Genomic DNA, 21,835 nt, shown 5'->3' with positions numbered 1-21,835 from the left:
TTACTTCCCGTTTAGGCAGAAAGGCCCCTCTGAAATCTTATCCACATGTGAACCATTGATTATATCTATCCGCTAACAAGTGGACTCGGACCGCCATGTTTCATGTTCAAGCCCCTATAACAGTAAACATCCTGCAAAAGTGTCCTTGAGCAAAACACTGATTATTCTAGGGGTACTGCTCTGCTGCTGACCCTGATGTCTGACCTCCCAGAGGAGCAGTTAAAAGAGAAAAGAGGATTTCCCCTCTCAAAACCACTACATAGGTACAGAATATTACAACAAGAAGAACTTGAGAGAAGCAGCAATTATTTATTTTATTACTTGTGACTTAGAAGAGAATAAAGGAGGGCATGATGGTTCTGACATACCAAGGCCATTGACAGGTGTTGGACTGTTGTGACACATTAGTGGCTGACCATCGGCTGTAGTTTTTGTGATGTGTCTAGTACTAGTTGGTCCTTATTGGCAGCTATTGTATGATTGAGCATGTTGAAGTAATGTTTGATTTGTGGGAGTTTGACTGGCTGTTTTGCTTAGCAAATCAGTCATTTCACCCACTTGGTGTCGTTTATCTTTCAGCTGTGCCTGGTTGCAACTCAGTATATGTCAGCCATATTCTGGATTCATGATTCATGAGGTCGTTTTCTTTCATGCAGTTACACAGCTTGCAATCTGTGTTTTAGGGTTGCCACTTTTTCAAGTAAAGTGGCAAGTAAGTAGTTTATGGTTCTGTTCATTTGCAGTTCCTACAGATAACTTAAGACCTGTTAGTGTGGTTACATTAATGTAAAGCAGTTATGTTTATAAAAGGCATCAAACAGCCTTACATTTTGCGCTAACAAAGAGAACAACAATTGGAGAGTTTAATGGTAGGGCAACAGAGCATGAAATAGATCAGAATGATGTGGACTGGCCTATTGCACCTATAGACACTAAATTCTTAATTCAAACAGGTCATTACAGATCAAATATACATTTTTTCCCTTTTTCAAAGTGTGTGTTATGGGTGGACTATATGGCCAAAAAATTAAATTTTATTTTATTTTTCCAAACTTCAGTCAATTCATGTTTTTGCCATTTTTTCCAGCAAAATGCAAGATTGTAACATCACATTTTTCAGAACATAATGTGCTAGATAATTGAAAAGAATAAGAAAAGACCTGCACCACCTCCATGAACTGTCTTTAGTTTAATAATCAGTTTCAGCACAGAGCAGAAACATTTGTTCATTATGAACTTATCTGCTCCTGCTGTTTGTGTTTCTTGACAAAACATTAGCCTGATATTTGCAGATAGCTAGCGTTAGCGACCTGGCAGGCACGGACAGACTGAACAAAATAGAATCCACACACTGTTCAGTCGACTCCCAGCGTTTCACCTCTCCTAACCGGAGACGATACCCCATCAACAAACACAAACCAAGAATGTAGACCAGTGTGTCATTTTCAGACTACTTTGAGGCACATTTCATACTGTATGTCAGAGCACTAAAAGAGGAGAGTATCGGTAATAATTTTAGGTAGAGGAGGCTTACATGAACTTGTTTCACAGCGCATCCAGACAAACAAAGGCTAAACAGGAATTTGAGCTGAAGCCATATTCAATGCAGGAGCAATTCCTCTAGGTCCTGGCAACAGCCTGGTGTAACAGGTGAAAGCAAGTATGCAAATAAAAAAAAGAAAAACTGGCTTAAGTTAAACACATTAAACAGTGGCTCTGCACTTTATGGTAAACACAATTAACAGCATCAGGATAAGGGCTGGAATTGTGTGTGTGTGTGTGTGTGTGTGTGTGTGGGTGTATTTGCATGGGTGTGATCTTATCTGAGCAATGTCCCAGGTGTGAATGTGTGTAATAGTGTATGTGTGCATCCGTTGGGGTTAAGGCCTCTAAAGCACAGGCTCACTTTAGTGTATTTGCTCTGTGGGTGTTTGCAGAGTGATATATAGCCAGGAAAACATTTTCCCACCACCTCAAACAGTCTTGTTTAATGGCAGGTTTGTTTTGTTCTGTCTGCCCCCCCCCCCCCCCTTTGGATTTACTTTTTGTCTTAATCTCTTCATTCATCTCTGTCTCTGATGACAAAGACCTAACTAACTTGTAGCGCAGGTACAGTCAACACTTAAATGTCAAATCGTAATAAAAACTGGATCTAGAGGGATTTTTTTTTCCTACAGATTCCAAACAAAGACTTAGCTAGAGCCCAATCTTACTCACTGTATGTGTCTTGTTATAACTTGCACTTGGTATATTTAATTTTAGGTAAAAATCAACACCCTGCGTGGTGTAGAACTTTCTGTGCCCAGGTAAGTGCAGGTTATGTTTACTTTGTCCTCTTATCTCAATCTGTGACAGGACCCCAGTGGCGTTTGACGTTAATAATCAACAAGGTTTGTGTAAGGTCATATTTGCCGGCAGTTAAGGAGAACTGGTGTAAAGTATGTCTGACCTTTGCTGGAGCTACATAATTGTGGCTTTTATATTTCCACAGGTAGAGTGAGTATGTCATTTTGAAGTCTTTATGATTTCAGGAGAAAAGTTATTTTACTCAGATGACATCTTCAACAGTTCCCTTTTCACAAAAAGTGTTAGGACATATGAGATTTTACAATATTGCTGATATATCTGTATCTTACAGTTAATTGTGAGTAATCCAGTTGTCATACACAATTACACATCATTTGCGAAGCATGTTCATCACTGCCTGAGAACTCATTAGTTTTTGTGTGGTTAGCTGAAGCAGGAAACAATAGCTTTTTTTGTCCCCACTCTTAAGAGAAACACAGTGAAAATCACACATGGCCAACACTTTAACTTTGATTAAACGTGACACTAATGGTTTCAGGCAGCATGCTTCACGCCTCTGTCATTCTTGTGGCATGGGGAGGACATGGCGGTACTTTTTTTTTTAATACGGTTGAAGTTTTGACAGCTGGTAGCCTCGGTAGCTGCGCTTAAACTGAATCTTTTCTCTTGCATATCCAGAGCGAACAATGTAACTCTCATGTCTCTCACTTGTCACGGCTGTAGTGACCTTTGCCAAGCGCTAATCCAAGTCAAAATGATTTTATTTCTATAAAGCGAGAAAAACATCTGGCCCGTACTCAAAGCTGAGTGATAAAAGTCTGCATTGTCTAAAACATGCAGGAATCATGGAATGGAATATATGGAAAGTGGAAAATATATGGGAGCACAGGAGCTGTGGAAAGCTATATTAATCAATTACCCACCACAAGGGAAGGCCGGGACATAACCTTCTCAGAGACAGCCAAATTTAATTTCCTGCCCCTTGTTGGTCTGGTAATGCCATGTTAATAGCTTCCTGCTCTCATGCATTATAGCCAAACTGCCACATATGCTTGTTTATTTCCGCCACAGCCTGCCTGCCTGCCTAACCTCACTGTTACACGGATGACCTGTTTTCAGCACTGAAACGTACACACAGGCAAACACACCATTCATATGACTCTGTCGCAATAACTATACTGTTCAATTGCTTGTGAAGATCATAGTTATCTACCCTCTGAGTGAATGGCAAGTGAGAGTGAGCATAAGGCTGTTACTGCATTGTGAAGATCTACTTTTTAGTTCAAGTGGTGGACATGTAGGCTCATCCTACAAGTGGTTTAGATAATACGGCTGTGAATTTGTTCAAAACCTGTTTGATTGCTCATGTGGCATTTCACGGTGGACTTGGAGCGCCCCCGGATCTTAGCAACGACATTATTGAAGCTAACCTGTGAAGTTTTTCAGTGTTGCTTACCGTAAAGCATTATGTGTATCCTCCAACAAACATGTTGAATGCATTCCCTTCTTCATAAAACATTTGTTAAGCAGATTAAAAAAAAAAAAAATTGAACCTGCATCATTAACAGTTGTGTTCTTCCCTGCCACTGTAATTCATTTATACGACCCTCTCCTGTTGGCAGGAATGTGGATCATGTCACCTGCATGGTGGTGCACAGGCTATTATTTGCAAGAGATACAAATAAAATTGGGACCCGCTTAATGATAAAGTAGCACATTAGTGAAATATATATTTAACAGTACTGCTGCTACTCATCTGACTCATGCATGAAAGTGTGTGTCGGTTCGTGGATCTGTGTTTGTGTGTGTAGATGTGTTTCTGTGTCCTTGTGTTTGTGTATGTTTATCTGTTACGTCCCTAACATGACAGCATCGCCGCTTTTTATGGGATCTGCAGGAAGCTTAACCTCTGTGTCCCACAATGATGACTCATCTTTGGCATGATGTTATTATATAAGCGGGTGGAGTGTCCTCTTAAAACCCGGGCACACAGACACCAGATCATAGGCAGACACTTTTTCAGGAAGTCGAGTGAGCTGGACTAATTACATTTACACCTGGCTGACTGTAACTGAGATCTGATTACAGATTCACTAGACCACCTGCACATATCATCTCATCTGTGCTGCGTACCACGAAAAGCTTTATTAACAAGTTATTTTTTTACATTCATCCTTTTGATCTATGTTACTGTTAAATCTAACTAATGCTACTGAAGCACATGTTCTCAAGTTTTTTTTATCGTGACATTTGCAGCCGTTTATAGACTTCCAACCAACAAGATGTGAAGAATGTTTTTCTTGAGATCATGTCTTGAATCAAACCAATCAAGGGTTAGTTGTCCACTCATTATTAGTCCGTTGCCAACTGGTGATAATGAGGGCCTTTCAGCAGGCGGTGGTCCAGATCACGACACACGTGCTCTGGTGTGACTCATTCCTTTTAAAGGACCAGTATGTAAGATTTAGGGAGATCCATTGGCAGACATATTGGCAGAAATGGAATATAATATTCATAAATACGTTTAATTAGTGTGTCATCACCTGAAAATGAGAATCGTTGTGTTTCGTTACCTTAGAATGAGCCCTTTATATCTACAGAGGGAGCGGGTCCTCTTTCACGGCGCCCTCCATGTTGCACCTCCGTGTTTCTACAGTAGCCCTGAACGGACAAACCAAACTCTGGCTCTAGAGAGGGACTTTCGCCTTTTTTTGTGAGTTTTGCGGCCACCGTAGGTTCTCCTCTTCATGCTTGGATGGGAAGGGGGAGTGCAACCTCACCACTAGATGCCACTGGTCTACATACTGGTCCTTTTAAAGGGGAAGAGATTCACTGAAGGCGTCTTCAGACCAGAAATGGGGAATGAACAGAGGGTAGGGATAGCTGATACTGTCTCATAGTCCAAAAACAATCCACTTCAAAGCTTGTTTCCATACCAACACTACAAGTGTTTGACCATATTTAATGAACACCGAGCTACCTTTTTGGAGTAGGCTTTCATCTAAAGCCCTCTATTGTCAACACCGCATCCACTTTTAGCATGAGTGGGAACTTGCAACCCCATCAGTATGAAAGGATTGCATATTAGAAAAGAAGGCAGCTCTTTTCACAACACTGTGACAAGCATATCATGTTGACTTTTCTCATTTTGATATATAATATATATATATATATATATATACCCCCCCAATGCTACCCTATTTAATTTATTGATTGATGACTGTTGATCTTTGTAGATGTTTGGCTATATTAATAGCATCCCTGAGGATCTTTTGGGATCTTAATCATTTGACAGGTTACTTCTCGGGGCTTGACATAACATCAATTAAACGTGTTAGCTAAGAGTTGCCTATTCATAAATCCAGCAGACACGGAGCAACATTAGCATTCATCTGTTGTCGTGTTTCTGGTTCACCTGATTAATGTAAGTCCAATTTTTCACTCTCCTTCTAGCTCTGGTTTGATCTCCACCAACTTGTGAGGGAAATAATCTGGCTCTTTAACTGCCACATGCTCCGATATGTTCAAACAATCAGTCACTAATTTTGTCTGTCATTTGATGTCTTGTTTCCAGCTCACTGCTGCAGCTGGGAATCAGGTCAATGAGAGCAGTGAGACTGGTTGTAAACAGTAGAGTCGTGGGCTGGAAAGCCAAAATAATGAGCTGAAAGACGGTCAAACAGTAGAGCTGAGGGGAACTGCAGAGTCAGGTGATAATTCTCTGTTGGGTTAGTGCAGCTTTAAAGCTCTCGATAGCTCCGTTTAGATCTAAATTATAAAAAATCAGAGGCTACCACTATCCGTACATTCGTCATTTCCTCTGAAAAAACGATGAACATCTTGCTCCTGGGTATAATGATAAGACTGACTGGAGGGATGACACCTCTGTCTCCTTCTCTCTCTCTCTCTCTCTCCCTCTCTCTCTCCGTCTCCTCGGTACCTCTCTCTACCCCTCTTGGTGCGCTAAGCTGCGCCGAGTGATGAGTCATCTTCAGTCTTGGTGGGATTCAATGACAGATGCTCACTCATTCATTTTCTAGAAGTGGGTCAGACTGCCATGTTCATCTTCACACTAATATACAGTGTTTCTCCTCTTTTTCTTTCTGTCTGCGCTGCTATATATGCTGCTACATTTATTAATCTTCTCCAGTCTCATTCATCTCATCTTTGTCTCTCTGTCTGTGTCTCTATATCTCACTGTCTGGATCCAGTACAATATATCCAGATAGACAACCAGAAAAAAAACACAGATTTAGATGGATTATAGTTTAAACCGGCATGTCTGTAGTGCATTTGAAGGGACCACATTGATTGAACCCTAGCTGATGTTTATTTAGGGCATAGAAACAGTGCAAAATGACCATTTTATATCTAATGCATGGTGACCTTATAACCTTTTAACGTTGAAAGATTCATTTTCTCAGATATCATCAAACATGCGTCATGTGAATCAGGCTACTTATAGGTTTGGGTTCATTGTGTGTCAAGACACCCGGAGGAAGGCAAGTATGCAGATATGCGCTGTGAATTTTTGTAATATAGTTGGTTTATTAAAGGTTCTTTACTCTAAATAATCCACTTAATTTCTTGGAGTTAGATTTTTTTTTTGTCACATCCTACCCTTTTTGTATTTTCTTTAGTAAAATTTTACTGATTGTACCTTTAATTATAGCACTGTGCAGGACGTGTATTGTCAAGACCAACAGACTACATAATTAATTTAATCTGTTATTATTATTATTTGATTTAAGAATCCAAGTTACACAAATTCCACAATCCATTATCCTTTTTCGTCTCTATCTACCAGCATTCACACGTTTTCAGGAATATGTTTTGTTTGCCATCAGTACTGAATCCACACCGTCCATGCAGAAGGGGTTTTGATGCTTACATTTTCAAATAAATTCTGTGGTACAATAACAGAGGACCCCCTGTTCAGGGTTTTTTCCTGGCCCTAAATCAGGCGGAGGTGGTACCTCAGTTTTAAAATATGAACATATGAATGGCTGCTGCATTCATTCAGTAGTTTGCAGCATCATTCAATAATGTTTGAGGAGGAATTATCGTGTGTCTCTGTGTGTTTTGGCTTCTCGTTATATATGTGGGTTGCTTAATTGCATGTGTTGCACGGTATTATTGGTTTGATGTGTGACTGTCTTGTTTGTGAGTCTTCCTGTGTATATTTTTTTTTCATTTTTGAGATCACTGTCTAGGTGTGCGTCAATGTTTGCAACTGTGTGCTTTCAGCATCTGTGTGTAACTACATGTGTGTCTGTGCACGTGTATACCAGAGTTTTGGATATCCGGCTCAGCTGCCATTGAACCGTGGCAGGATGATGCTTTTTTTTTTATTGGCCTTGGTGGAGGTGTTTACTGTCCCCATTCATGTGTGTGTGTGTGATGTGGTCAGAAAACACACTGTATTTAATGGCAATCTGCCGCCGAGCGCGATATTTTCGTCTGGGTGTGTGGGTGGCTGCTGTGCGGATGTCAGAGACAGACAGATAGAGGGGAGAGAGAGGAGGGAGGGAGGGTGAGAAGTAAAGAGGATGTATCCACTTCCTCAGAGCCACATGAACCCCCTCTCGGTTTCCTGCTCGTCTTTCAGCTGCGGCTTTTTTGAAAAAAAAAACAACAAAACATCAATGTCGCTGCGTTGCTGACAAATCCTGTTAGATAAAATCAGTGGTTCCCGCTAAATGCTGAACTTTAATGACTTTTTATATGTGCGCTCATGTGACTAATGTTTTGGTCGCCCTCACCAGTCCGTATGTGGGTGCGAACATCCTTAACAGTGTGTGTGTGTTTTGTTTGAAGAGATACAATGTCACGGTGCGGGTGTGGGATAGAGCACCTGGATACATGACAATTAGGTGTGACAGACATGAATGGAAAATCAATCCTCTGATGTGGCGTTTTGGCAGGACCGACAGGAAACAGACGCTTCAGATCTCTTGCCAGTTCTACCTGCGACCTGACTTCCTGTTTAAGGTTAAAGGTTAGGGGTAGAGGGGAGGGGAGGGGAGGGGAAGAGGATATTGTGTGTATGTGTGTCTCTGCTCATGACCGCACAGGAAGCAGGTTACTTTTTGAAGACTGTTATATTTGATTCAACTGTAGTCGGCTTGTACACTGACTACTGATACTGTTGCTACTGCTATTAGTATTACTTGCACTAACATTAACTACCATTGTTTCTGCTCCTACTGCTACCAACACATAATACTACTGAAACGTATTGTCACCACTGATATCTATACAAGTTCTACTACTACTCTTGCTCAGTGCTTTCAGACTGAAAACATCCATATTGGTGTGGGCATGTTGCTTGAGGTACCAGTAAAGCAATGAAATATGATCCAGGAAGTCCATTTTGAATAATAAACCCATGAGTTCGAAGGCTTATCAGATGCCAAAAAACGCCAGAAAGAGGTTTATAATACTGTGAGACAGGATTTTGCAACTCTGGAAAGCTATCATAGCAGCAGTCATTTCATCTTTTTCGATTGCGATCGCAAGGTAAACACACGAAATACTGTCGAGTGTCCACATTACAAAGTAATCTACCAGGAATGTGTTTTGCACGTATTTCATTGGCTAAATTTGAAGCCAGGTTTTTCTTTTTTTTTTTCTGGATAATCCCATGTTTTTTTGTTGGTTTTTTTTTTTGCTGAAGTGGCCATCATTTTAGTTTTCATTGCACACCTGTGATGCAGTGCTTAAAATATCTTATTTTGTATGTGATTGATATTACACAAACATGTGATGAACACCAAAAGGCATTGAATTGGTGCTGTAGAGTGGCGCTACATTGTACTGTTAATGTTTTTATTCCCTGTGTTCTCTAGCAGCAACGTGGGCCTCCAACCACCCTCAAAGCAAGGGGGTTTTGGCAAACTGACCCCTGCTTACAAAAACTGATATTTGGGATGGGAATTTCTTTGGGTAAGGAGCTGGAATGAGTGCTGGAGATGTGATGTGAGATACTACTACTACTTTACACACAGCACCTGCTTTGGAACTGCTTTTGACAACGCAGAGGTCTCTGGCAAAAACACGCAGGGTCATCCGGCTGGCGATTGAACCTAGCAGAGGATAAAACGATTGTGGCCATGATAGAGTTGTAAAGTCCTGTTAATCACCGTGTAGTGTTCTGGTGTCTGATAAGCCTTCACACTCATGAAAGTATTAGTCAAACCGGCCATCCTGGACCACAGCGCAGATACACTTCTTTTAATGCGTTTTTTGGTTAAACAACAGCAAGAGTTTTCCTGAGTGTGAGAGGTTATATGACTGTGTGTCCTGGAGAAGAAGGCCCAGACTGTTGTTAACAATCAAGGGAAGAATTTTAGTGAGTGACTCCAGCTGTGTGTGTGGTGGTACTTGCTGAGGAGATATTTGTTTTTGTGTGTGACTATTGGTAAGGATTGGCAGGCAATACCGATTGTGTGTACGTGCCACCAGTATTGTTAGTTTGACATACGTGCGTGTTTGTGTTTGAGGGCAACCGTTTGCTTGCGTGTTCAAGTGTGCGTTAGTGTGCAAATATAGGAAAAGTGAAACCCGGGTGGAAAGGGTCAGGGCCGGCTAATGCCTCCTTTGATTTTTAACAAGGATTTCCTCCCTCCATGAAGCCAGCTTTATTAAAGGCATTACATGGCATCCTGTGACCAGGAAACGCTCCCTTCCCATCACAGGACCAATTTCAGTCACCACACCACCAGTCTAATACAGAAAAGGAGTGGTGAGGTTACGTGAAGGGTACACAATAGTCTGACAAATAAAAAATTTGAAAGGCAGATGCCAATGTTTTGAACATTGTCCATGCCAGAACATTCCCAAAAACAATCCTACATCTTCTGAGCAGAATTGTTGCATTAGAATCTGTTCAACTTTAAGACATTGCATACAATACAAACACAGCGCTTACTCACTGACATGCTGATCGACAACACACTTCTTTTTGTGTCTTGTAGAATCAAAATTAGATTTACTGACTCACTCACACACACAATGATTTTTTTTTAATTTGGCTCATTCTCGTTCCTTTCTCACCATTCTTCGCCTCTCAGATAAAACCATGCTTCCATGTCGTCATGACATACCGGATAAAAGGCTCAGGAGGAAGTAAAGCAGCGGTTTCTTTACCACACTCTTAATGAATGGAGCTTGACAGTTACTAATCTTCACTTTCCTGTGCGTGCACCACAGCGAGCGACAAAGTGAACCACCCACAGAACCGTTTGATTGGCTGATTTTTTTGTTTTGTTTTTGAAGCACTCGTGGCGCTCTGCTGAAAGAGCTCACAAATATGAATAATTGGACTGTTGGTTTGTGTATATATGCACGCTGTTCATTAAGAGCTGAAAAGAGATAACAAACATGTTTACACCGTGAATATTGTTGCCATGAATCTCTCGCAGCATGTACAGTAAAAAACAATATGTGTTTGATTTTATTGCACTTTTTAAAGTGTGAACCATCCCATCCCTGTGAGTGTCTCCTTATTGAAACCCAGTTTTTGGAAAAATACAAAACATTTTCCCAATGAGCTGAGTGACAAGATTGTGGCCAATTTGTTACAGGAATAGTCAGTGGTGTCTATAATATAGTGTCTTTAATGTGAATTCCTGGATATTATATGTTCAACTGGAGGCTGCGGTGGAAATCATAGATGAAAGTTTTGGCAGCGGTGGGTGTTAATTGAGGAGGTTCATCTCCGCCCAGTTACTGCAGCTACATCGAGTTACAGCACCTAAACTAGACTGATACAACAGCCCACATAAGTCTCACGTTTTACCCGCAAGACCTGTGTTTTAATGCCGTTCATCATTTGTGATGTCAAAACGTCAAAAGAAATAAAAAGTTTGCACCCTGGTATTAGTCAGTTATAAAATCCAAACACACCACGGAGCGTCTCTCCTGCTTGATCACACTGGCAGTAGAGGAGGAGACAGCAGAGACGCTGTATGTGTCTGATTAAACAGGAGTTTAGTCGACTTCTCTGCATTTAACATCGGAGCTGAGAGCAGGAAACACCATCGCTCTCTGACTCAGTTATGTATTTAGGTAATTTAAAGACAAGACTGTAAAAGTTTCATGTTGTCACGCATATCTAGGGTAATAATGTCAGTAAATCCGAGTAAAATAAAGACTTTGCTTATCCTGTGCGAATGCGCCACACGAAACACTGGTGTATTTCCATGCGAATAAGGACGTAATAGAACACTGCTAGCGCTGATTTGTTTTGAAAGAGCAACGGCCAATGGGAAAACTTCAACACTCACTGGCTGACCAATGGGAAAACTCCAACACTTGGCTGGATGGCCAATGGTGTAACTTGATCACTCATTCACTCACATACAACCGCATGAGTAGGACTTGGCCTGCCAAAAAGAGGTAATTTTGTAATTTAAAGACTATAACTTTGGAAAATACCTTCTTGATTTGGCTAACTAAAGAAGAACAACTACAGCAAACAATAAGTGTCTCAGTGTGCATTTGGGCACATCAGTATTGTTTTAAGTCAGACTTGAAAAAAATGTGAACCTGCCCTTTAATGTTTGTCATGTTGGTTGAAGAAATAGTTTTACTTTTTATTTCTGTTGACCTTAGATCAACATGTAGAGCTGTGCGGATCTCGTCCATGCTTGGCATGCCTACTGCACAGCTGCATCAGTTAATCCTAATCTACTCCACACCTTTCATGTCCAGACAGTGGAAAAGCTACATCTACTGTTGATTTGGTTACCATTCTCCCCAGATAAGAAGATTCCTGTTTTGCTAGTCAGCTTCACTTCATCGCCTGAATATGTATCCCGCTGATCTCCTGATAACCAGCAGGACACCGTACCGATGATAACAAAGTAACTCTCTCAGACATCTGAAATTCACTGTGGTGGTTACTGTTGCTGTGCCACCACGTGTCCAGCATTAGTTTTACATACATGCTGTCTTAACATCAAGTTTTAACCATCATTTCCATCTGAATCCATCCATTAACCTCATGTCACATAGATTATGTAGAAGTGTCACTTTACAGAATTCGTGCAGTCACGCTCTCCCATCTTAAGTAGCGCTTATGATACTTGTCACATTATGATCAGCATGTAAACAAAAGCCAACGCTAAGCATCGTGAGGGCAGGCAGCTCGGTGTGAATATTAAGCATCACGAGGCTCAAGAGCCCGTCTGTGTTGCTCTCCGGTGGACGACATGCTCTGACCAGCGTGACAGGCCCACCTTATGAAGTGTGCTCAGCATGCTGATTCACATTTTACAATGAGAATATCAAACAGTAAATCTGACCCGCAACAAAAAAAGTCAGTCACACCCACTAAATAAATCTTGTTTGTATGTTGTTGAGAATATGCAGAAAGGTGATATGTGACATCTGATAAAATGATTGTTGGTGGGAAAAAAATCAAGGGTAGTTTTAGTTGTTCGCTTTGGAAGACCTTCATGAGGAGGATTGACGATGTTCAGTAACAAACAGGCTGTTTTTGAAGACGAGTATGCGGCTTCAGGTAGAGCAAGGAGGGGGGTGGGGGTGGGGGGGGGTAGCGAAGGGGAGGCACAACATCAGAGAGACCCTTCAATTAAGATCAAACAGCTTTTTTTTTTTATGTAAGGGTCACAGTGTCTGTGGTTTCCTGCCAAAAGAGAGAGAGAGCGCAGCTAATTCTGGTGCTCATGGTAATCATGTTTTTGATCAGACATCTGTGATTTGATTTAAAATTAAGGGGAGGCTATTTTTGATCTGTTCTCTCTTGAGGATCCTTTTTGATCGTAAACATCACAGCCACTGTTAACATTTCAACACGGGCTGCTCTCGGGGGATATTATGACTATGTTTGGTAAATCTGCTGTCATGTAAATTTATCGACAGTATTATCAGTGGTTAATCATTGATAAAAATGTACCGGTACTCGTCAGTAGATACAAGTCAAGTCAGTGTCATCCTTCACTTTGCATCTGATTATAAACTGTACTTCAAATGAAAAAGTTCAGCAAAATGAAACTGAATAAAAAATAATACAATTTTTCTCCGTTTTCGCTCCTCCAGCACCTCACACGACCTTGTAACCTTTCACCAAACATATTGCACGGAGCCTCATCATCCCACAGAATGTAATGATGCATAAAAGCCCTCCGTTCCCCGACGCCACGCAGAGACAACACGGACATTGTCGCCTCGCCATTAGCGGTGGGGCACTGTCACGTCACTCCCACTGGCCTCTTATTATCACAGCGGCTAGTTTCTGCCGTGCCACTCCGACCTAACCGCCCCCTCATCTCCCATCGGACAGAAGAAAACCTCGGCTGGCAGCGTGCCATCGCCGCATTCCTGCCGCTACTGACCGCAGTTACAGCGAGCTGTGACCCCTGACATTCCACCAAGCTCAGCAATGACGATTTTATCTCAGAAACTACCCTTGTAATTATAAAGCTCTTATTTTAGATGTCATGCTTTAGTGCTATGTGCCATGAAATAATTATAATTAATCTTACGTTACGCTTATTTTTTCGGGTTCAGGCGCAGTGTCCTTACAGAGCTTGCTGTAAATAATGGGGCTTTTGTCAGTGCATTTGATTAAATGAAGTAGCAGCACTATAGATCAGTGTATTCTCATGCTTTTCTAAATTCCTATGTATACCTGATACTATAAATAGCATAAATGAGCATGTTTATGTGCTTCTAACTTACAAAATGTTTTATTTATATACATGTGTTGCATAATTTGCTTCTTTACAATCATGCATTTGTTCTGTTTTGTTCTGCAGGGATCATTAGTTCCGCCTATTGTACATTTTGTATACAGTTATGTGTTGTGAATGTGCTCGTGTTGATGTGTGTGTGTGTGTGTGTGTGTGTGTGTTTGTAAATTGATTGACACTCGGGCCAGCTGGGGTATCCTGCCTGTTAAACATTTGATTGCACCCAAACTTCCTGGCTCAAGGGGAGGGGGCAAAGGGATGGAGATCTGGATCTGCTGAGCGTAAATGAGCTGAGCAGATGTTGGCCAGATGTGGCTAAGGAGTAGGGAGGGGGAGGGGGGGCTGGAGGGATAAAGAGAGAAGAAAATAAGGAGAGAAACAAGCACGGATAGCAAGAGAGACTCACCATCCACACACACTGACAGCTTTGTTCACCTCCACTCCAGAGTTGAGTAACCCTCCCTCCTCCTTCCTTTACACACACACACACACACACACTCATACACTTCTACCCTCCATCCCTCCTTCCTCTTCTGCCTCCCTCCACGCTCTCTTTGAAGTGAGGACAGTGCGCAGGAAGCGAGCCGGAATCGATTGCTCCATGCATTAGGCCAGGAATGTGTGACACCCTCCACCTCTTCACCCTCCTCTTCCTTCCTCCTCTATCTTCCTGACACATCCCTCATTTATTTTCCCTCCTCAGCTCCACTTTGTGCACTCCATGCACCACCTGCCCCGTTCCACCTTTCTCACACACACACACACACACACACACACACACACACACACCACTACCATTACTTTGGCCGAAAGCCCAACTTTGCTTCACTTGTTGCTGTTTATGAGTTGAGTCTAGACACTGATCTGACTACAGCTGTCCAAAGCAGACAACTTGCATAGGGCTGAAATTATTAATTGATTAAAGAGGACATATTCTTCACATCTCTCAGGTCTATATTTATATTCTGGGGCTCTACTAGAATATCTTTGAATGATCTACAGTTGAAAAAACCCCTTATTTAACTTATACTGGCCCTTTATGCAGCCCCTCAGTTCAGCCTCTGTCTGAAACAGGCAGTTTTAGCTCCTGTTGCTTTAAGACCCGCCTCCTTAGGAGCCCGCTCTCTTCTGATTGGTTTGCTTCTGGAAGCTTCCTCCGGCTGTTGAGGCTATGTAAATAAATAGTAGTATTGGGATTTCACTTCCTTTTCTTGTTCTTTACTCAAAAAATGGAAACTTCTCAAATACATCCGTACATGATGGAGCCCGAATCTGATCTGAAATGTGTGGGTGGACAATGTGAACACCTCATGGAACAACCTTAGCAACAACCTTAGCAACCAAGGCTACCAATGGACAGCCGTCCAACAGTTGGTCAGACAAAACAAGCAATTTGAAGATATAACCTTTGCCCCTGGGAAATTTTAATCAGCCCTTTAAACTATTTTCTGATATTTTAATAACTAAACAATTGATCAATGAATCGTAAAAAAAAAATCAATGTTAGTGAGCTCTGGTTAGCAAAAAGTATGTATAGCCTTTTGGCCAATCAGTTACCAACATATCTATATGCTTGAATTCAAAATTTATATTCATATTAGTTTAAAACTGTCAGTCAAAGTTGGAACAGAAGGCTCATCACCAGAAAGTCGCTAGTTTGAATCCCACATGGAGGTGGGAAGTTTCAGCCCTGATAGTAAAAACGATGTAAAAGTATTTGCAGCCACCATTAGAATACTGCGGCTTTATACTGTGAAACGACTGTTTTGCATGTGTGAAACTATTTAAATGTGAAGTCATGCTCTGTCGTGTCTGCCTTGATAAATGATGAACGAGGAAAACGTGTCCCTGGTTAAACTGAACATAATGTTCCCTCTCTTTGTTCGGTCTCCCTTCTCATCTGTTTTTCTTTACTTGTGCAAAAGAAAAAATCATTTTGTAAAGAGCAACCTCAATAAAAGTAAAGGTTAAATAAAAAATGAAACGAATTTTGTCTGTTTTGCTCTGTAGCGACGTAGCTCTTCCTGCCTTAGAGTGCAAATGACCTTGTGAACTTGCCTTTAGCCAACAAGTTAGTCAATTGGTCACAGAGTCTGCTGTTCAGTCAGTAATCCAGCAGTGTGAGTCATCCACCTTCTTCAGTCTGCCAAGTTACAACAGGCTCAAGGCCTGCTCCAATGAGAACAATGAGACAGGAAGGATGTTGGCTAACCCTGCGTAGCGTTATTTATCACTATGGCATATTAGCCAGGCTAATTAATACTCTTATGCTTTTTTTCTCTCTCCCAGTTTGATTATTGTACCTTTTTTAACAGTGAAGCAGGATAGATGCTTAGGGCTCCATTAAGCCACTAATGGTGTGTTTTAAGTGTATTATTAACAGCTGAAACTGACACTTCCTGCTTGCACTTCAACTCCTTTTAGTAATAATAACAACAATTATAATACATTTTATTTATAGAGCGTTTTTCAAGGTACGCAAAGAAGCTTTACATAAACAAATAACTCAACACACTAAAAGCACAAGACATTAAAAGAAGTTGTGAAAAGTTAATGATTGAACCTCAACTTCCATGTTAACTCGTTTAGGTGTTTACACTTCAACTGACACTTCAGGTCTCGTCACCGCTTGTGTCTCAGATTCATTCATAATTCACTGTCAGTTTAAGTCATGAGTGGCAAAATCTACAAGTTCTTCTGTGCAAAAATGTTTTTAAAAGTTTATTGATTTAGTTTATTGAGGCTTCGGCCACCCAAATTTGTCAAATCAAGTCAGTATCTTTCCAAGTTAGTCTTTTATGCCAAATTCCTTCTTTCTTTGTTTTTGACGCTTCACCTGCTTTACAAGGTTAGACTGATACTTAATCTGCTTTAGAATACTTTAAGTCTCTTCCACACTTACACTGCAATAGATAAGTAAGCTCTTTTTTAAGCATTTACACTTCAACTCCTTTCAATTGCAAACTCCTCTCTGAACATACACCGAATGTCACTCGTGAACTAATTTCAAGTCAATTAAACGGACACTTTCTTCACCACTGACAATTACTTTACCTTTACTTTAACAGTATAACTGCCACTTTAACTTCTTTCAATGCTTCAACCTGAACGTCTGACGGAAATGATTTTAAATGTTTCAACTTCAGCTGCAAAATACATTTCAAAACCTTCAACAGATTAACATTTTACGACATTCAAGCTGTTTCAAATGTTTCAACAGCTTTATTTCAGTGGAAGCAACACTCACAATTTTCTTCAAATAATGTTGCAATTTCAAGGTCTCTGCTTGCTTCCTGTTCGCTTTCAGTAGGGTTTTGAATCAGGCCGGACTCTTGGGGAGCCTATAATGGGGTATTATTTTGAGAGCCTTTTTTTTGTGGCATATCCTCAATATAATGTCAGGGTGTCACACCTGGGTTTCTTGTGGGATACAATGCATTTAACGAGGGCAAAATTCATGGTAGAGCGCTGCACTTATATCAAAGAAAACACTTGTGAAATGTATAAGAGCACATTATGCAGTGAAAATCAATCAGCTGAAAACCAGTCTTTTCTTTCTCTCTCTCTTTCACCTCCAGCTCTTAAGCGGTCGGACGCACTTGACGCCCACGCAGGCGGCCGCCAACAGTCACCACTCCAATGGTTTGCCGGCACGTCACGTTGTCAGTTCAGGAGTTGAAGGATGGACGGGGGAAGAAAGTACCGGCAGGGCAGACTTGATAGCCGGGAGCCAGACTGGGGCCAGCGGGGGAGGAAGAGGGAGGAGAGAGGAAGAGGAAGAGGAGAGAGGCCAGACGCACCCACTCGAAGTTCTTTCTGGTCATCCACCGGGTCTGAACTCTACCCTGCGGCACATCGTTCAACAGTTGGATATTCTCACCCAGGTCGGTTATCAGTAAAGGTCAAATCTGTCAACTCAAGATACTGGCAGGGTGTCAAATGCCCAGAAAGCATCATAAAAATGGGAAAGTGTGATGGTGAGTCAGAAATGTAAAGGAAAGAAAAATGAAAACATAGCAAGTCGTCCAACAGGATTTATGTATTCAGTTTGTTTAATGATTTTTTTATGTCCAATCTTCCAATTTTTATTCAGGAGAGAGAGTTTAAATGCTTAGGGTCGAATGTTTAAAGTAACGGGGAGTGCAGAAGAGAGTGCAGGCAGGGTGGAGTGGGTGGAGAAGAGTGTCAGGAGTGATCTGAAGGGTACCAGTAAGAGTGAAAGGGAAGGTCTACAAGAGGGCAGCGAGACCAGCTATGTCTTATGGTTTGGATGCGGCGGAGCTGGACATGGTGGCAGAGTTGAAGATGCTAAGTTTTTCATTGAGAGTTATGAGGATGGACAGGATTAGGAACGTGTATATTAGAGGGACTGCTCAGTGTTAAGACAAAGCAAGAGAGGCGAGATTGAGATGGTTTGGACATGTGCGTAGGAGAGATGCTGGTTATATTGGGAGAAGGATGCTAGGGCAAGAGGAAAGGAGGAAAGGCCAAAGAGGAGGTTTATGGAGATGGTGATGGGAGGACATGCAGGTGGTTGGTGCGGCAGAGGACAGGAAGAGATGGAAACAGATGATCCGCTGTGGTGACCCCTAACGGGAGCGGTCAAAAGAAGGAGATGTAGGCACTAACACATTTTAAGTTTAGCATTTTTATCAGAAACAGAGCTCCAGAAGATCAAACACATCAAGATCATACCAGTGAAAGAAAGGAAACATTAAACATGATGAACTGAACATGTCAAACTCCGTTTCAGCCCCATTGTGCAATTTTATACTTATGACTTGTGGTGACTGAGTTATTCTCGGCATCAAGGCCAAAGTGTTGCTGTCCTGAAAAAAAAACAGCCTGATGTGTCACAAGTACAAAGAAGCCTCTTCTGTCTCTCTTTTGCTCTTATGTTATTTTTTCCATGATGTTGACAGGATTGATTTCAAGGCACTCAGACTGATCTTTGCTCTCCTGATTTTCTACTTCTATAATTACTCTTTGACTGCTTTATAATAATTATAACCTCCCACACGACCTTTTTTCACTCACACAGACCGTTTCGGTGCTGGAGGAGCGTCTCACCCTGACCGAGGACAAGCTGAAGGATTGTCTTGTCCACCAATCCCGGATTCTTAAGGACGTGCGAGCATCGGGAGAGAGGCGGAGAACAGAGAGCGAGGAGACGGACGGATCATCACCTGTACTTTTCACTTGAGGACGATCTCCGACTGCAGCACAAACACACAGTCTTGACTGCACTGCACTGCTTAACCCAAGGTTGCTGGACGTGTGCGTGAGACTCTAAATGTCCACCTTGGTGGCCTTTCTCAGGGGTCAGTGGCTTAATCAGGATTTGGGTGGGGTAGAAGAGTGAGTTTTTATATGTGTGTGTGTGTGTGTTACATATTTTCTCCATGTCTTTCCTCACCTCTTAAGGATATCCAGCTGTGCAGCCAAGCGCAGTCTGTCTGTATGTGTGTGTGTGTGTGTGTGTGTGTGTGTGTGTGCTGATATGGATGTTACATCCAATCGAGACAGCTGCAGCTATGGAAACAGATGGTGCTTGTCTGCCGCATGAACTGTGTGTGTGTGTGTGTGTGTGTGTGTGTGTGTGTGTGTGTGTGTGTGTTTACATGTGTATACTCGTGTATTAGCATGTGTTTTAGCAGTTGGTTTCTTCGGCAATAACGTTTTTCATCGTAATCCGATTGCATCTTTGCATAATGCCATGTAACTTTAAAAGCTGTGCTGCATACTGCCTCAAATAAATATCCTCATATAAATATAATTTATATGAATAAATGATATATTATATTGCCCTAATGTTATTAGTATTGTCTGTACCCTTTACACATTTTTGTTTTGATAAACATTCCTATATTGTTATTTATTTATTTGTAAGGGACCGTGTACAATTTTTAAGCAGAAATGTTGCATTTGATGTATTGCATTAGAGTTAGCATAAAGCTCATTGCAGCAATCACACTTTCGTTATCTGCACTCTTTATGTTTTTTTCTTTTTAAGTTTATTGTGTGATCACACTTTGTTCTTCTCACTATTATTATTCCGCTGTTTATTCCACATTCTGTACATTTTTTGGATCTTTTCAACTGCTGCATACTTTGTGCTAGAAAAAAAACAACTATTCCAATGTCAGACTATGCAGCTCATTCAGCAGACTTTTCTGTTTTCTAGCATATTCCAGTGATTTTATATTCATTTTTAAAACATCAAAATTTATAATGTCAGTCTATGGGAGGAGTTGTCAAACTGAGTTGGAACCTTTTGTCACTTTTGAGACTCGACTGCTCGGACGTAACTTATCCTGCAGACCCTGTTGAAACTTTAAAACGTTCACAACAATTTTCAAAGTTGTATTCTGTGCTGTGATACCTTCTGTACTTTTTCAGCAATTTTAGTCTAAAGTGAGGGCTTTTATAGCAGTCTTTAGATGTCATCGGTGTGTCATTATCAGGCAGAGGGGAGAGCAAAAGATTTCTTTTAAGGCCAGAAAAAATATTCTAAACACATCTCACTCCCACAATTTTAAGTCGTCAAGCACATATCATACCTTAAAATGTTCCCACAGGCCTCCTCTCTCTTAAAATGTCAATATATTTCCCATAGGAGTTATAGATTTTGATATCTAAATCTTAATTGATAGGAAGAGCGCCGATTGCCAGTAGCCGCATTTTCCCATTTCTTAAACTTACAAATTCTCTCTTCTTTCATACACAATCACTTCTCAGTCGAGTTGAAGGTGAAATAAAAAGCAGTTGCACACAGGTGCTCCTAATCTGCTGATTGAGGCTGCTAAACACAGTCCTTCTGACAGAACCCCCCTCTCTCTCTCTTTCTCTGTTTTTAACTGTTAGTCACCTCAAACCTTCAGGTTACATTCACAGTTCAAACCTGCCTTTATCTCACAAACATGAACAAACAATATATAAAAAAACAACATAATATACTGGCATGCACTGACACAAACACGCCTCCTCTTCACCTCGTCTTCTCTACTTCCCTTTCATATTATAAAGATGTCAGAGGTCCAATTAAAAGTCTAAATATAAAAATCTACCTTGCTTACTGTTTGTTTTGTCACATTTTGGCTCAGTATTTAGCTTTATTGCTTTGCAAACATGAGGTCATAGGTTTGATCCCGTCTGCATTAGTCTTGATAGATTTTCAATACTATTCAGCTTCGGGCAATGCATTCTAAATCAGCTTTCAGCAATCACTCAGTTTCTTCAGAAATTGCATTTTCTAGTTCTGCTACTTCTTCTTCCACATTCTGTACGTTTTTGGACCTTTTAAACTGCTGCATACTTTGTGCTAGAAAAAAAAACATTAAAATGTCAAAATGTGAAGCTTATTCAGCAGATGTGTTCCTGTTTTCTAGCATATTCCAGTGATTTTTATATGAATTTTTAAATATCTAAATGCATATAATGGCAGTCTATGGGAGAATTGGAACCTCATATCCTACAGACCTCCTTCAAACTTTAAAATGTTCATGAAACGTTGAAGTTTCAAAGTTGTATTCTGTGTTGTGAAAAGTTATGAGATACTAAGTCAGAAATATAAGATAGTAAGTCAATGTTAGAACTTAGTATCTCATAAAATATACCTAATTTAACATTGTTTACTTAGTATCAAATAGACTCTGACTTACTATCTCAGTATGTTGATTGGGTTTGTAAAAGTTATGAGTTAGTGTCTCAATAGTTTGACTTAGTATTCATATTTTAACTTTCCGTCTGTCTTTTTTTATATATTCTGGTTAGGCAAGGCACGTTTATTTGTATAGCACATTTCAACAACA

At 40.8% G+C, this 21,835-nt stretch overlaps 1 protein-coding gene across 1 annotated transcript in view; it reads left to right on the top strand.

Annotated features, from left to right (window-relative positions):
* poc1b (POC1 centriolar protein B) overlaps positions 1-19,800 on the top strand; it is a 50,255-nt gene extending 30,455 nt beyond the window's left edge. Inside the window, exons 12-13 of the mRNA XM_067590619.1 lie at positions 17,603-17,908; positions 19,066-19,800. Of these exons, the coding sequence (XP_067446720.1) occupies positions 17,603-17,908; positions 19,066-19,227 (468 nt within the window). The 3' untranslated portion in view covers positions 19,228-19,800. The remainder of the gene's footprint in view (positions 1-17,602; positions 17,909-19,065) is intronic.
* The last annotated feature ends 2,035 nt before the right edge of the window (positions 19,801-21,835 follow it).

This window comes from Thunnus thynnus, chromosome 5 (assembly GCF_963924715.1).
Source record: "Thunnus thynnus chromosome 5, fThuThy2.1, whole genome shotgun sequence".
Taxonomy (NCBI): domain Eukaryota; kingdom Metazoa; phylum Chordata; class Actinopteri; order Scombriformes; family Scombridae; genus Thunnus; species Thunnus thynnus.
This window is presented reverse-complemented; position numbering and strand designations above follow the sequence as displayed.